At 40.8% G+C, this 15727-nt stretch overlaps 1 protein-coding gene across 1 annotated transcript in view; it reads right to left on the reverse strand.

Moving 5' to 3' along the window:
- Positions 1-15727, reverse strand: part of CAPZA1 (capping actin protein of muscle Z-line subunit alpha 1) — a 29215-nt gene that overhangs the window by 11176 nt on the left and 2312 nt on the right. The window contains exons 2-5 of the mRNA XM_042464151.1: positions 4549-4612; positions 3921-3972; positions 2498-2561; positions 941-1147 (exon numbers count right to left, since the gene is read on the reverse strand). Coding sequence (XP_042320085.1) covers positions 941-1147; positions 2498-2561; positions 3921-3972; positions 4549-4612 — 387 coding nt within the window. The remainder of the gene's footprint in view (positions 1-940; positions 1148-2497; positions 2562-3920; positions 3973-4548; positions 4613-15727) is intronic.

The raw sequence follows: 15727 nt of genomic DNA on the forward strand, positions 1-15727 counted from the left end.
TCAGGAAAAGAGATTCCACCTCAACATTAGGAGGAACTTCCTGACAGTAAGGGCTGTTTGACAGTGGAACAAACTCCCTCGGAGTGTAGTGGAGTCTCCTTCCTTAGAGGTCTTCAAATAGAGGCTGGATGGCCATCTGTCGGGGATGCTTTGATATGGATTTCCTGCATGGCAGGGGGTTGGACTGGATGGCCCTTGCAGTCTCTTCCAACTCTACGATTCTTTGATTCTACCGATTCCAACCATCAGGATGAAAATCCACAGCCTGCTTTCCTGATAATTGATGCATCTTGTCTGTTACTTGTGCTTTTTCCAGCATTCATGATCCCCACCACGAACAACACATCCAGTGCCAATGCATTTTAAAATATATGACAGGCACTTTATGTGATTTAAATACAAATCTATAAACATGTTTTATACATGTCCTTCTCGTGAGGAGAGAAGAGGAGAGATATGGGATCCTTTCTGAAAATATTGAGTGACTTTGGGCCCACAAAATATGTTTCATAGTTCTTCAATTCCATGTTTATATCTCTATGAGATCCTACATAAATGTGTCTGTTGTCTGCCATGAAATCAACATTGATGTATGGAACCCTATGAATGAGGACTTCTAAGAGCTCTTGTCATCAGCTGCCTTGCTCAGGTTTTGCAAAGTCAGGAGCATGGCTTCCTTTATGGATCAACCAATCTTTAGTGTGGTCCCCCTCTTTTCTTACTGCCTTTTACTTTAAACATTATAATCTTTTCCAATGAGTCAGGTCATTCCATTATGTCCAAAGCACAACAGCCTCAGCATAAATACAGAAACTTTTAAAATGTCCCATTCTAATACAGAAAAGGCAAGATACTAATAACTTAAGTATTCCTGCTCTCGGCATCCACTGCCATAAGAACAACACCAGGTCACCAAATATGATAAGGTTAGATACTTAACAGTACAAAATCCATGTGGATAATGATCTTTCACATATGCTCTTAATGCACTGTCACAAGCGTCTCTCCATGACTTCAGTGCTGTGTCTGTGTCCTCTGGCTGGGGATCACTGGCTTCTTTCCTTAAATGATCAAACTTAAAGGAAAGCTTGTTCCTTGGGTCTAAAAATCGGCCATTACCAAGATCGCCATGTTCTGTGATTAAGATCTTAAAACAGAAAGACAAACCCACAATTAGAGTATAGACAAAGACAAGGGCACTTTCTTTCAACTGACTTCCTTAGTTTTTTTCCAAGTGAGATATATATATGTGTCTGTGTGTGTGTGTGTGTGTGTGTGTGTGTGTGTATGAAAATAAAGGGTCTTAATAATTCCATAATTGTTCCAAAGTGACATAACATGGGCCATCCCAGGTAGGAAGTGCTCTTACTCCAAAAAAAGATCCATAATCCAAATTGAACACTTGTTGCCTACTTTCCCTAGACCACAATTCAAAGGTATAGCCATGTTAGTCTGGTAAATCAGTATCGCAAAGGGATCTTGTAGCACCTTTAAGACTTACTGAAACAAAGAAATCAGTTAACATGAGCTTTCATCTGTAGAAGTAGGCTTAAGTCTACAAAAGTTTATGCAACTAACTTGTTTTTTTTCAGTTAGTCTCAAAGGTGGTACAAGATCCCTTTCAATACTGATTTCCCTAGAGCAGTGGTAGAAAGCATGTGGGCCACCAGAAGCTGCTGGACTGCAACAGGAATCCAGGCCATTATAGGTAAGGAATGTTACCTACACCCTACCAATGTCTGGAGGGCTGCATGATGATCACTCTTTACTTAGAGCCCAGTTTTGGCAGTTTTGCATATACAAATTATAAGAGATGAAACTCCCACATAACTCCTCCTTTAAATTAAAAAAAGGTAGAAAATGCCTTCTAGATGGAAACATCTGCTCAGTCTAGTTTAATGCACAGCTTGCCTAGATGAATCTTCCTAGCTCTGCAAATTGAAAAGACAATTTTTACATGCATAGTTTGCCTAGAAAACTCTTCTTAGCTCTGCAGCCTGATGAGCTACCTTTTAGAAAACATTATATAGCCCAACTCCTAAAGGCCTTTAGGATAAAATGCTCTCTCTCATCTTGAGAAGCACAAACCTGGATCAGAAGTGGCCACCTGAATGACTAAAGTTCAACATCATGAGACAGCCTTCAGTGATTTCTATGAGAAAACCTATTTTCTGAACGTAAATGGTAATAACTTTGTATCCAGAGTGAAGTCGAAGGCTTTCATGGCCAACATCCATAGCTTTTTGTGGGTTTTTTGGGCTGTGCGGCCATGTTCTAGAAGAGTTTCTTCCTGACGTTTCACCAGCATCAAGATGCCAGCCACAGATGCTGGTGAAATGTCAGGAAGAAACTCTTCTAGAACGTGGCTGCACAGCCCGAAAAACCCACAAAAAACTTTGTATCCAGACTTCTGTAGAAAGATGTCATAAATGTTTGGCTACTCACAAAGTTAAGTATATAAAAATGGTGTGTGTGGGAAGGAGAATTTTTTATTTACCTGATCATCATAACCGTCTATCTTCACAGGAGTGAACTGATCCATGTTATACTGGGCAAATGCACTGTCAGATAAGAGTAACAAGTAAATACTATATTCTGATATCTAAGACACATATAAACTTAACTTCATTGTCTTCTATTGCATTTAGAGATATACAGTCTTGAAAGAATCCTTTCCTACTGCAGAAAGGACGTAACATATATACTTGACTATAAATCGACCTCATGTATAAGTTGAGGGTAAAACGTAGGGGCATCTAACAAAGAATCTAAAAAATGAAGCAAAAGAAAACAATGCCAAAGAACTTCCAAAATTCCAGCAAGCATAACGGTTTGTGCTCACAGTAAAGGCTGGATGGATGAGAGAATAGAGCGGGGTCAGTCCTTCCAGGACAGGCTATGCTCTTACTTTTCACCATGGGATGGTTCCCTTTTTTATAAGAGTTAAAGTACATTCACCCATGGATACATCAATCCAGTTTTTTTGGGTCAGACTTTCTAGACTTATACATGAGTATATACAGTATATGACTTTCATAGTTTGTAGGTTTATAATGAAGAGTTACTTTAGTACTGGAAATGATGATCTATATTTTTCCTCTTCCTGTTTCCTGGTTTACTGACCTGGATCATGGACAAACCACCTACTTTATTGACCTGCATCTTAGACAAACCACCTCCATAGATTTTAACACAGTATCATAATTAACCTTGAGGATTTCTACTGAAGACCCTGAGCAATCAGTAAATTCATTCACAAGATAGCCCAAAGGCTGTCATTTAAAAGGTGTGGCAAAACGTCAAGATTTATTCTGTCTGTGAGAATTTTGAAGATGTTGTGCCTAAAAAGAGTCTTGTCAGTTGAACATGTTTTGATAAGCATAAAAAGAATTACTTTAGGGGGCAGCTCCTTCTTTGCATGACATAGACATATCAAATAGAACATCATTATCCCTTTCAAGTTTCAGAATTAGTAATCTGTGAAGCATGGAAACTGCTATTAAAGAAATGTAACCCTACAATTTCAATGCTTACACAACTCTAATATGTTTTTTTCTGATTCTGACCTTTAAATGCATGCTTTTTGGAAAAACTAGAGCTTGCAATTCTAGTTATTTTGAGTACATTTATAGCAAAAAGCCAAAAATAAAACCCACACATATCTCTTGCACTTAGCCTATGCTGTCCCTGCTGAAGGTGAATCAGAAACAGGAGCAACTAATGCAGAATAATTCCAAGCTAGCATAATCTGACTACTAGAATCATTACCACCTCTTCAAAATTTACAGAAGTTCAAATAGTAAGCATGCTATTTAAAACAGCAGTGAAAATTTATTTCTTGTCATTAAAAATGAAGCACACAGAATTCCTCACAACAATAATCTCTCTCTCATTTTTTTAAAAAAATAATCAGTACTTACTGAGCTGCCCCTTCCCTAAGAAGATTGTCATTGTTAAGCAGCAATCGTACATCTAAAGGGAAAAAAAATCCACACAGATTAGCAACAGTTTCATTGTAGTGCTGTAATATTTACTGGTACTACAATAAATGTCTGAATAACCACCTCTCTGGCATGTGTCACCAACAGATTTCTTTTACAGTATCAGTTTTCCTCTCTATGAGTTTGAAAATTTCTGTTAGAAATTTATGAAAAGTTAACACAAGCACAGAAAGGATATTCTATAAAGAATATATACTAACTAACAACTATCTTAGACACTGTTTGAGAATATTTTTTTTCTTTACAGACTTCTTTATAGGCTGCCTTTAATACTGACATTTTTATTGGAGACTAAACTTTCCTTAGTATAGCTTATTGCCCGAATATTAGATTTTAAAGAGTAAAAAATTAATCTTTCAGAATGGGGAGGAGTCAATAAACATGCAAGCCTTGTTTCCTTATTAATAAAATATAGAACTTGGTTTTTTTTCCCTTTTTAATTAGAAATTATTTTACATTTTACCATTCTCCCAATATGGGACCCAAAGCTGCATAGTATTAAAAACAAAACAAAACCTCAAAAAACTTTAAGCCACCAGTTACTTACCATTAAATACTTCGTTGAATTCCCCAGGTGGTGCATGCGTGATAAATTTTGCAGCTATACGTACCTGCAGAGAAATAGCTGGATTTAGTGAGGCAACATATTCAGTGGTTCTTAAAGAGGTATTTACCAGCAAATTCACACAGAATACCAATCAACAGACCAAACTCTGTGGCCCTCTGAAGGTTTTTGGTTGTTACATCTGAGTATTGCCAAACTAATCAGCTGCATTCATCATTTATTTTAATGATGACCATTAAATTATTAACGAGAATGCTGTTAAGTTGGGCAGGAGAAGGAAACATTTAAATTTCAGCAGATATTCAGCATTTCCTGGTAGAGGTGAAAATCAAGGCTTCTACCCAGATCCCCCCCGGGGGTGGTGGACCAGTTAGGATGGTCCACCCTCGAAGGCTGATGGAACCTGAGAGGTTCCAGGAAGCCTTAGAGGGGCTCATGGTTGGAGATGACGGCGACTCTGTTGACGCCCTTACCGGTATTTGGAATACCGGTCTTTCTGGGGCTATACACAGGATCGCTCCCAAGCGTCCTCTCAGGCCCGCTTCCAATCGTAAGCCCTGGTATACGGTAGATCTCCGGGCGAGGAAGCGGGTTCTGCGACGGCTAGAGTACCGTTGGCGGAAACACCTTTGCTTAGACGACAAGACTCTCCTAGACCGACTGTTAAAGGACTATGGAGAGGCAATACGAGCAACAAAGAATTCGTTCTATGGTGCTCGTATTGCGTCCGCAGAGTCACGTCCGGCAGAGTTGTTCAGGGTGGTCAGGGAGCTAACTCAGCTCCCTCCTGCCCTGAACCAGATCCTTGAACCTTCTAAGGCCTGCTGTGACCTGTTTAATGACTTTTTGTGGATAAAACTTCTCGCATAAGCGAAGGTCTGAACGCCGATATTATGGCAGAGCCTAGGGTAGAAGTGTCCAGAGCCTCCGCGGACTATGTTACACTGGATCAGTTTGAGTTGGTGAGTACCGAGGATGTGGACAAGATCCTCGGAAGTGTTCGGAAAACAACCTGCTCTCTTGATCCCTGCCCCTCGTGGTTAGCGGCCCAGGGGGGACCGGTGGTAACGTCATTGTTACACCGGATAATTAACACCTCCTTGAGGGATGGGCGATTTCCATCGGATCTTAAATTGGCCATTGTAAAACCGATCCTAAAGAAGCCCTCCCTCGACCCCCTGGTACATAATAATTATCGGCCTGTTTTGCTGCTACCATTCTTGGGAAAGGTGATCGAGAGGGCGGTTGCGATCCAGCTTCAGACGGTCTTGGATGAAACGGATTATCTGGACCCATTTCAAACTGGCTTCCGGGCGGGTCACGGGGTTGAGACGGCCATGGTCGCCTTGGTCGATGATCTCCGTCTGAGCGTCGACGGGGGAAGCGTGTCCCTGTTGGTGCTCTTCGACATCTCAGCGGCTTTCGATACCATAGACCATGGTATCCTTCTGGGGCGCCTGGCTGAGGTGGGAATCGGGGGCACTGCGCTCCAGTGGTTCCGTTCCTACCTCTCTGGGAGGTCCCAGATGGTGCAGCTGGGAGACGTGTGCTCCAGCGAGCGGGCCCTTAAAACTGGGGTCCCTCAAGGAGCCATTCTGTCTCCCATGCTATTTAACATTTACATGAAACCGCTGGGAGAGATCATCCGGAGACATGGGGCGCGGGGTTATCAGTACGCTGATGACACCCAAATTATTTTCTCTATGTCTCCGACTGATGCAGTGACTGGGGATGGCGTCTCTCCTCTCGTGGCCTGTCTGGAGTCAGTAATGAGCTGGATGAGGAAAAACCGACTCAAACTAAATCCAGAGAAAACGGAGGTACTAGTGATAGGTTCCCCCGGTCCAGGAATGGCGGTGGTTCCACCTGTCCTGAACGGGGTCACGCTCCCTGTGAAGGACTCCGTGCGCAGTCTGGGAGTGCTTCTTGACTCGTCGCTTCATCTGACCGCTCAGGTGAATGCGACGGTCAAGAACACTTGTTACCAGCTTCGGCTGATTCGCCAGCTGCGCCCATACCTGGACGGAGGGACCTAGAAACTGTTGTACATGCTCTGGTAACTTCGAGATTGGACTTCTGCAATGTACTCTACATGGGGCAACCCCTATACCAAACTCGGAAGCTCCAAATGGTACAGAATATGGCAGCCCGGCTGGTCACTGGCGTATCCAGGACCAGCCACATAACACCTGTGCTTAAAGATCTTCACTGGCTGCCCATTCGCTTCCGAGCTCAATATAAGGCGTTGGTTATTACCTATAAAGCCCTAAATGGCTTGGGCCCAGGGTACCTAAAGGACTGCCTCTCCCCGTACAATCCGCCTCGCACCCTCAGAACATCTGGGCAGCAATTGCTGAAGGTGCCTGGGGCCAGGCTAGCTTCTACCTCAAGAAGGGCCTTTTCCACAGCTGCCCCAGCCCTTTGGAACACACTGCCCACAGAGCTCCGCTCATCTACCACCCTGGCCCAATTTAGGAAGGACCTCAAAACCTTCCTATTCAAGCAGGCATTCCCCGATTAAATATCCTGTGGGCCTCCCTCCTCTTCCGTGGCCATGAGGATGGGCTAACGGGGCTTTTATTGTTTTTAGACTATGTATTGTATTGATTGTTATATGTTTTTAATTCTGTATTCAATTGCACTTGTTGCATTATTGTAAGCCGCCCTGATCTTTTTGGAAGGGCGGGATATAAATAAAGATTTTATTATTATTTATATATTTTAGGGACTTACATCTCTATTAGTTGTGTCCCAAAGCCTAGATTCACATTCTGCATCTAAAGCAGTGGTTCTCAACCTGTGGGTTGTGACCCCTTGTGGGTCAAATGACCCTTTCACAGGGGTCGCTTAGGACCATCGGAAAACACAGCAAAATTAGTTATGAAGTAGCAACAAAAATAATTTTGTGGTCGGTCACCACAACATGAGGAACTGTATTAAAGGGTTATGGCATTAGGGAGGTTGAGAACCAGTGATCTAAAGCTGTGGTATACTCATCAAATGAACATTATTCCCACAGAAATCTCTATACCATCCATGGGATAGAACAAGTCATATAACAGTTCTGTTTGCTATCAGGATTTGATCAATTTGGTCAGAGCTGATGTAATTGTGCCCAACTGAGGTTTTTGTAGAGAGCACATATAATCATCTGGAGTTTGGTCAGGATATCTCAAGCTGAATAAAATACGATTAAAAAGAAACATTCATACATTTGTATTAGATATCTAATATCTAACATAACTATCTCTCATCTTCAGAACCCAAGGTTTCTGGTATTCTGGTGCCAAACAGGAAACCAGCCTACTACATGTTTTCGTTCTGCAAAATGCCCCCAATCTATAGGCAGATAAACAAACAGAATATATTTTCCTGTTGTGGCTAAATTGCTAATGCAACTGATAAAACATTAAGACACCCTTGTAAGAAAGATTACTCAAAAGTAACTGTTATAAAGACTGCCACTGCATAGTCTTCCCATTGACTCTTCAGAGCACTACCTTAGATGGCTGAAAGTCTCTTTCAAATTATAACATGTGCTTTTATTAGAAAGTGCATCTGTAAGCAGTAAGCATGACACTCTGGTTGGATTGAAGCACTGCTACAAATACGGTACTCAGAGAACATATTACTTTGTCTAATAAGCACAAGGATCCATTTCAAGAGGAGCAGTCTAGGATCCATCCACCCTGCATGCCACTTGATCCTCTTTAGCTTTAGTTTCCTCTCAGGGGTATGAAAATATGACAACCAGCCAAAGTGAAAAGCTGAAACACTGAAGAAGAAAAAAATCTTCAAAATAATGCAGTCTCTTTATAATTAAACTACAGTCAACCATCTGTATTCACAGATTATTTATCCACGAATTAAACCATCCGTTCAAAAATGTAAACCTTGATTTTGCCACTTTATATACAGTAAGGGATAGCAGTTTGCTACTAAAATTGTATATAATGGGACTTAAGCATCCAAGGATTTTAAAAACCTAGTGGGCTCCTGGACTCAAGCCCCTGTGGATACCAAGGGCCCACAGTAATGGTAACTTACTTAAATACAGAAATGTTGTACACACATTGGCCTGTTACAGACAGCCAAAATAAAGCTGCTTTGAGTCACAGTGGAGATATGGGGTTTCAATGATGCCTCCTTAGGGCTGGAGCATGGCTTTGGTGTGAGTTCTGGACTCTTAGGACGCATGCATCATTGAAACACCATATCTCCACTGTGACTTGAAGCAGCTTTATTTTGGCTGTCTGTAACAGGCCTTAGTGCAGACAAACTAGTACAGAAACAAGGAAAGTAAGAAGAATTTAAACTATGTTCTGGTGAATGGTTCCCCTTGTTGTATGATCCACATTCAAATATGAATGAAGAAACTAAAAAACTAATCTTCCTTATTGTATGTGTGTATGAAAACCTAGGGTTTTCTTGGCAAATTTCTTCAGAGGGAGTTTACAATTGCTATGCTCTGAGGCTGAGAGACTGTGACTTGCCCAAAATCACCATGTGGGCTTTCATGGCCAAGTAGGGATTCAAACCATAGTCCAACACTCAAACCACTACACCAGACTGGCTCAATTTCCTTATCATACTCCAGTATTCTAATTTCCACTCTTTCCAAAAAATAACTGTGGGTATGCACAGACTATACATATTAAAACTGACTGCAATCCATCAAATGTGACTGTCCTCAAAATGTTGAGTTTTGAAAGTTTATCCTAGCATGTAACTAAAGGGGGAAAAGATTTAAAGAAGTGGCGTATTTGTAACAGTGGTTTAACAGCACAAGTATAACTCAGTTAATAAAGAACAGGTATATCTCAGTTAACCATATTTTTCTTCAGAATTCCTGTTCAGAAACCCCCTTTTTATTTTTGTAGCTCCCTCCCCCCAGGATTAGCATTAGTAGGATGGTGAAGGAGGGCTGAAATAAGACAGCCTTTCAGTGCTGGGTTGCAGCAGTGTGTCTGCAGTAAACAGTGAAATAAAGCTTGACCTGGAAAGGAATGGGATTTGACTCTGGATGATCTTACTGTAGCTATGTGCCACTGCAACCTTCCCCACAATGCTGATAGCACTAAAAAATGCCCAGCTAGAGAGAGAATGAAGAGGAAAATAGGGACCAGGAGGATTAAAAACCTTCTGGAAAAAGGAGTTCACTATCAGAGGCTTTGTTAACTGAGGTATGCTTGTATTAAACTGTCTTATGATAATGGCTACCTTAATTTCCTTAGTGGCAGGATGCTGAGATAGGAAAGATTTCCACCAATATATATTTGATGAAGACATATAACCAGGTAGATGGCTACATGTTATTATTTATGTATTTGGGGATTTCAAGTGGTCAAATTGGCTAATGACACCAGATTTATGTGTGTGTTCCCTTTAACATATGGCTTATATCAGTGGTTCTTAACCATTATTTTACCAGGCATCCCCTTTAAACATATTTTGTAGCTGTGGACTCACAAGACTTAACTCAAGATTTAAAACCCCGAAGTCATCAAATATTTATTTGAAGTTGCTTATCAGGGGTCTTCAAATTTGAAGTGAAGAGAGAAATAAGTAAATGCACACATTGCTATTATAATATTTTACTGGAATGATTCAATAATAATAATAATAATAATAATAATAATAATAATAGCCGAACACTAAACCATAGCCTAATTTTTTTATTAATTTTAATTAATAAATCAGTGAGAAGGCTGGTGCTGCATTTCAGTTGCAAGCCTTGTTATATCAAGCTTAATAACTGAAACTTGTGTTCTGAGTTCTGACTACATTTTTCAAATAGTTTCTACACTTATTTTTAAGATAAAGGGAAGCGAGCAGAAAATGATTTTTTCACCCAAGTAGGTTGTTACAAAATGCATCAATAATTTCATAGACCTTTTCAATAGTTCCAGAAAATCTGCTTGTAAGAGAGCCCAGAAATTTGGAAGGGATTGTTCCTTGAACTGCAGAGTACCATCCATGGATATTTCTATTAACTTGTGTTCTTCTGCTACCATAAGCCCCTCTAGTTCATAAACATTAACTGAAAATGGATCTCTAATCCAGTTTTTGCTTTCATCAGGAAGAGGAAAATATTCATGGAATACAGTATGCTGCAAATTCTTCAAATGTCGTACAATACATGATGTATATTCCTCAGACAACTCTTTGGAAGCAAGAACATTTATGAAGTTAAGAAATGTCTCATAGTTTTAGTTCAATAGTCAATAATGCCACAATTCCACCTTTTTTATAACTGCTTTGATCTAGTCTTAAACTTGAAAAACTGTAATTTCTTGATTTAGATAAGTTGAGCATATTTAAATGGGTGAAGATATCTGACATATATACACTAATGTTACTATCCAGAAAAATTGTCCAACGACCGCTGAAGCGAAATTGCCATCCCACAAGGAATAATCATATCTCATCTTTCAATTCCCCCAAAATGAAACAAAACTTTATATTCTGATAGCCAACAAACTTTACTGTGAAGCAAAAGTTGATAGTGTTCACTGGCAATATGTTTGCCAAGCTGCTCAAAAAGTCCTCAATTCGGGGTTTATCTTGGCTGGGCTTGACTGTACTGTACTTGCTATATACAGTACTTTGACTTGGGACACCTGGGGTTGCCTTTTACTGCTCTGTGTCAGTCAACAGCTGCAGCAACAATAACAAGTTTTAGATTGCCTTGGACAATTGACACAGATTACAACTCCCATTAAAAATTATAGCATCCGTATAATGGTGGGAAGACTTTTCTTCTTCCTACCAGTTTGAAGCTGGAGCAGATTGAACAGCAAGGCACAGGTCCAGCCAACCAGTGTTTTGGCTCCTGTCGTGTGCATGCATGAAAAGGTAGCTTCTGAAGTCTGTACTCCTCAGCAAAAAAGAAAAGAAAAATAGGAGCCCTGGTGGCGCGTGTTAAAATGCCTTGTAACTGCCAGCCATTCACTTCTAAACCACAAGGTTGCGAGTTCAAGACCACAAACAGGGCCAAAGCGCGCTCAGGCTTGCATCCTTCCGAGGTCGCTAAAATGAGTTCCCAGACTGTTGGGCAAATTAGCTTACTTGCTAATTAGCTTACTTGCTGTTCACCGCTATGATCTTTGGAATAGCGGTATATAAATAAAACAAATTATTATTATTAGTAGTTGTAATCCACGTGGTTGGTAGAACCGAATCCCCATAAACCATAGATGCAAACATGGGTGTGTGTGTATATGTCAAAACAAGTAAACAAAGAAAATCAAAGATAGCAACTGATGAAGAAACAAAAGAATATAAAGGGGGGAGGGGGGAGAGCTAAGCATTTAAAGACTCTCAGAACATTATTTTTCTAAAGCAGGTGCTGGCTGGTTCTCCTTAAGAGCCCACCCATTTCCCCCAACGTATTGTAGAAGCCTCTAAGTGTATCTCAGTTCCCAGATTCTATTTTGTTAAGGGGGAGGGGGTAGGCAGGCAGTGACAGAGAGTTGTGTCTACATGGCTCAGGTCCACACTATTTGGCAGACCGTTTCTCTTGGTATGAACCGGCCTGGACTCTGAGATCCTCTGGAGAAGGCCTTCCGAACACCATCACAAACACGTTGGTGGGGATGCGAGGGAGGGCCTTCTCAGTGGCTGCCCCTAGACTTTGAAACTCCCTGCCCAGGGAGATCAGAATGGGTCCCTCCTTGATGGCCTTCCGCCAGCAGGTGAAGACCTACCTGTTCACACAAGCATTTAAGGAATTGCTATAAGGACAGGCTGGGATGTTGGACCATTTTAAAAATTTTATCTTTTAAAAATAGGTTTTATTATTTTAATAACTGTTTTAATACTGTAATAATTTAATTTCTTTTTTTAATTGTAGTTTTTAATGCTGTGAAGCCGCTCTGAGTCCCAGTCCTGGGAAAAGAGTGGGATACAAATAGCGGGATACAAATATAATAAATAAATAAATATGTCATGTGTAAATGCCCTGGTTAACTCTGAATAGGTCAATGTTAACATCAGTGCTGAGGAGGGATGCTAGACCCTTTGCTTGCTTGCTACTCCGCCTGCTCCTTCCTTTCCAATCAGCATTTCTCATAGGAGACTGGACTGCTCCTGGCTGTGAAGCAGGAAAGGGAGAGAGAGAAAAGCAAAGGATGGTTGGGTATCAGTTCTACTCAGCTGCTCAGCCTGCCTCTTCCTTGCAGTGGAGCAGCCACATGACAGGCAATGAACAGTCCCAGTCAGCCAGCCTGAGCTTTTGTCAAGTGGCCACTCTGCTGAGTGGAGGAGGCAGGCTGAGCAGTCTTCAAGACTTCAGGAACCCCCTCCAAGGACATTGCAGCCTGAAAAACAATAAAAAAACTATGGATGTCTGCCATAAAAGCCTTTGACTTCACAAATCAGTTTCTTCCAACTCTCAGCTCCATATAAACTGTCTTGGATGCTTAGAAGAGATGTTTACTCATATCAATATGAGAAAACACATATACATGCTGTTGTGTTAAGATTATTTGATACTCATGGACACTGAAGACCAGTGTCCACATTCTATTAACTTCTATTATCAGCTTTTATAAATCTCTATGTCATGAAACCATTGGTCACATTAGACTAGCCAAATCATCTAGTTTTGATCTTATTCTTATTTTGCCACCAATATTGTGAAGTATATAATTGAACAGTCTTCGATGAATTAGAAATGAAGTTAGCAGAGCTCCCGGTAAGCTATAAAATTCAAATCTGGAGCTTATTCTATATGAACAGACAAAGTTGGATGTAGCAACTCATTTACTTGTCTTTAGGAGTGTTGCCACTCAAAGTAGGCAACATAAATTGCACAGATTAGCAGCAATCATTGATTAGAAAAAGGTGGTTTCTCTACCTAACTATGCCCTAACTATGCCCACCCAAAGCAGTTTGAAAGGGTCACTGATGAATTACATTTTCTCAAGATGCTCATTTCTATTTCCTGCACTTTGAGAAAGGATTTTTTAAAAAACGAAATATATTTAATTTAGTGCTATGAAACCCATTGGGTGACAATGGACAAGTCACACACTCTCAGCCCCAGGGAAAGCAATGACAAACCTCCTTTGAACAAATCTTGTCAAGAAAAACTCATGATCGGTCTGCCTTGGGATCTCCATAAATCAGAAATGATTTGAAAGCACACAACACACACAACCCAGAAGTTTGTTATATCAGCAACTGTTTTGTGAATGGTTACTGTTAATACTTACCACTGTCAGTACTACCTGTACTTTACTTCCATCTAAACCAGGGGTAGGCAACCTGCGGCCCACGGGCCGGATGCGGCCCGGCAAGGCCTTGGGACCGGCCCCAGCCCGGTCCTGCCGCTGATTGCCACCGGGGCCTTTGGCCTCTCGGACGCAGGGGCAAGAGGGGCAATTGTCTATAGACGCCTCAGAAACATGCATTTATATTAACATTTTTAAAAAAAATCAGCAATTTTTTTTGCATGTCCTCCACTTTTTTTAAAAAAAGTGTCCACCATTTGAAAATGTTGTCCTACATTTGTCCCGGTTTATTTATTTATTTAAATTTTTTAAAAAATTATTTAGTTATTTATTTTTTGGCTTCGGCCCCCCAGTTGTCTGAGGGACAGCAACCCGGCCCCCGGCTCAAAAAGATTGCCTACCCCTGATCTAAACTTACTGTGCACAACCCTTCCCCTCCCATGTGTACATATATGTGCAGGTCAGAATAACATTTCATACATCAACAAGTGGGTTCTGGTTCACAAAGTCTTATGCTACAATTTATGCTTCAGTTTTTACGATGTCATATGACTGACTGTGATTGCATAGCTACATGTAATCTCAGAAGACTGGAAGGCAATACAGTATATTTATGTTGTTGTTGTTGTGTGCTTTGTTTCCAAATTATGGTGGACCAATCACAGAGTTTTCTGGGGCTGACAGTGTGTGACTTGCCCAAGGTCACCCAGTAGGTTTCCAAGGCCAAGCAAAGAAACAAACCCTGATCTCCAGAGACACTGGTCAAACCACTAGACCACTCTGACTCTTACAGTGTACTTATACCCCTTGTTTATAATATTCTACTATCACACGTTCCACAAACACACACCCTTTACGTCATTCAAATCTAACAATATAGGAATGGAGGGGGGGGGTAGAGCAACCCACAGGTGTCCCTCCACCAACCACATTTTTGCACACTCAAGTATCCATCAGCTTCTTAAAAGTTTGCATTTCTCTCCTCTCAGGGTTAACTGCCATTCCTGGATCTCTCCAGGACTGATGTCTTCAAGTGTGTATATACACTTGAAAAATGTAACCCTCAGCCTCACTAAACCCTAGAAACGTGAAACTAATTCTGGTAATTTCCTGATGCATATTAAGGGATGCTGTGTAGCTAAAATCTGCTCTCTGCCACAGTTGCCCACATCCGACACAGGTTAAGGCTCCAGAATCAATCCAAAGGCAATCAAATGTGGCTGCCATTTAGAGGTGGGCAAAGTGCATTCTTGCAATTGTTGATGGGCTGCAATACCCAGCAATCTGGGTATCATGGTTGATGAGAGTTGTTGTCCAAGCACATCTGGAAGGCTGCATTTACCCATTTTGCTGTAACTGAATACTTTGAATTCTCACTTGCTTGCAGAAGTCTGAATCAGCTCTTATGCAAAGTTAGAAGGATATGCTTGAAAGCCCTTGTTGCCTCTACACAGCTTTGCACACTTTCTTTCTCACACCTCTCATGTATGTTGCAAACCAATGAGATTTGTGTCAAGTTAGCACTTACAGTCGGCCCTTCTTATACACTGATTTTTTTATACATGATTCAAGCACACACAGTTAGAAAATGTTATAAATATATATAAATTTCAAATATCAAACCTTGATTTTCCATTTTTTTATAAGGGACACCATTTTGCTATGTCATTGAGAAAACCACCAAATTTATGGCCAAATCATGTCTCCTAGTGACTGAAAGACATGTGAAGGTTTAAAACAAGTAACAGCACTAAAAGGTTCTTGACAGGTGAAAAGAAAGGATGTATAAATGCCTGCAGAGCACACACATTTCTCATTCCAGTATTAACCCAAGTGAAATCCTTTATGGTTTCTGAACTGTATAAAAATGTGCAAGAATTGATTTACCAAGTCAGTGGTAGAATATGCACTGCACATGCAGCAACCTT

This window comes from Sceloporus undulatus, chromosome 4 (genome assembly GCF_019175285.1).
Source record: "Sceloporus undulatus isolate JIND9_A2432 ecotype Alabama chromosome 4, SceUnd_v1.1, whole genome shotgun sequence".
In the NCBI taxonomy this organism is placed as follows: Eukaryota; Metazoa; Chordata; class Lepidosauria; order Squamata; family Phrynosomatidae; genus Sceloporus; species Sceloporus undulatus.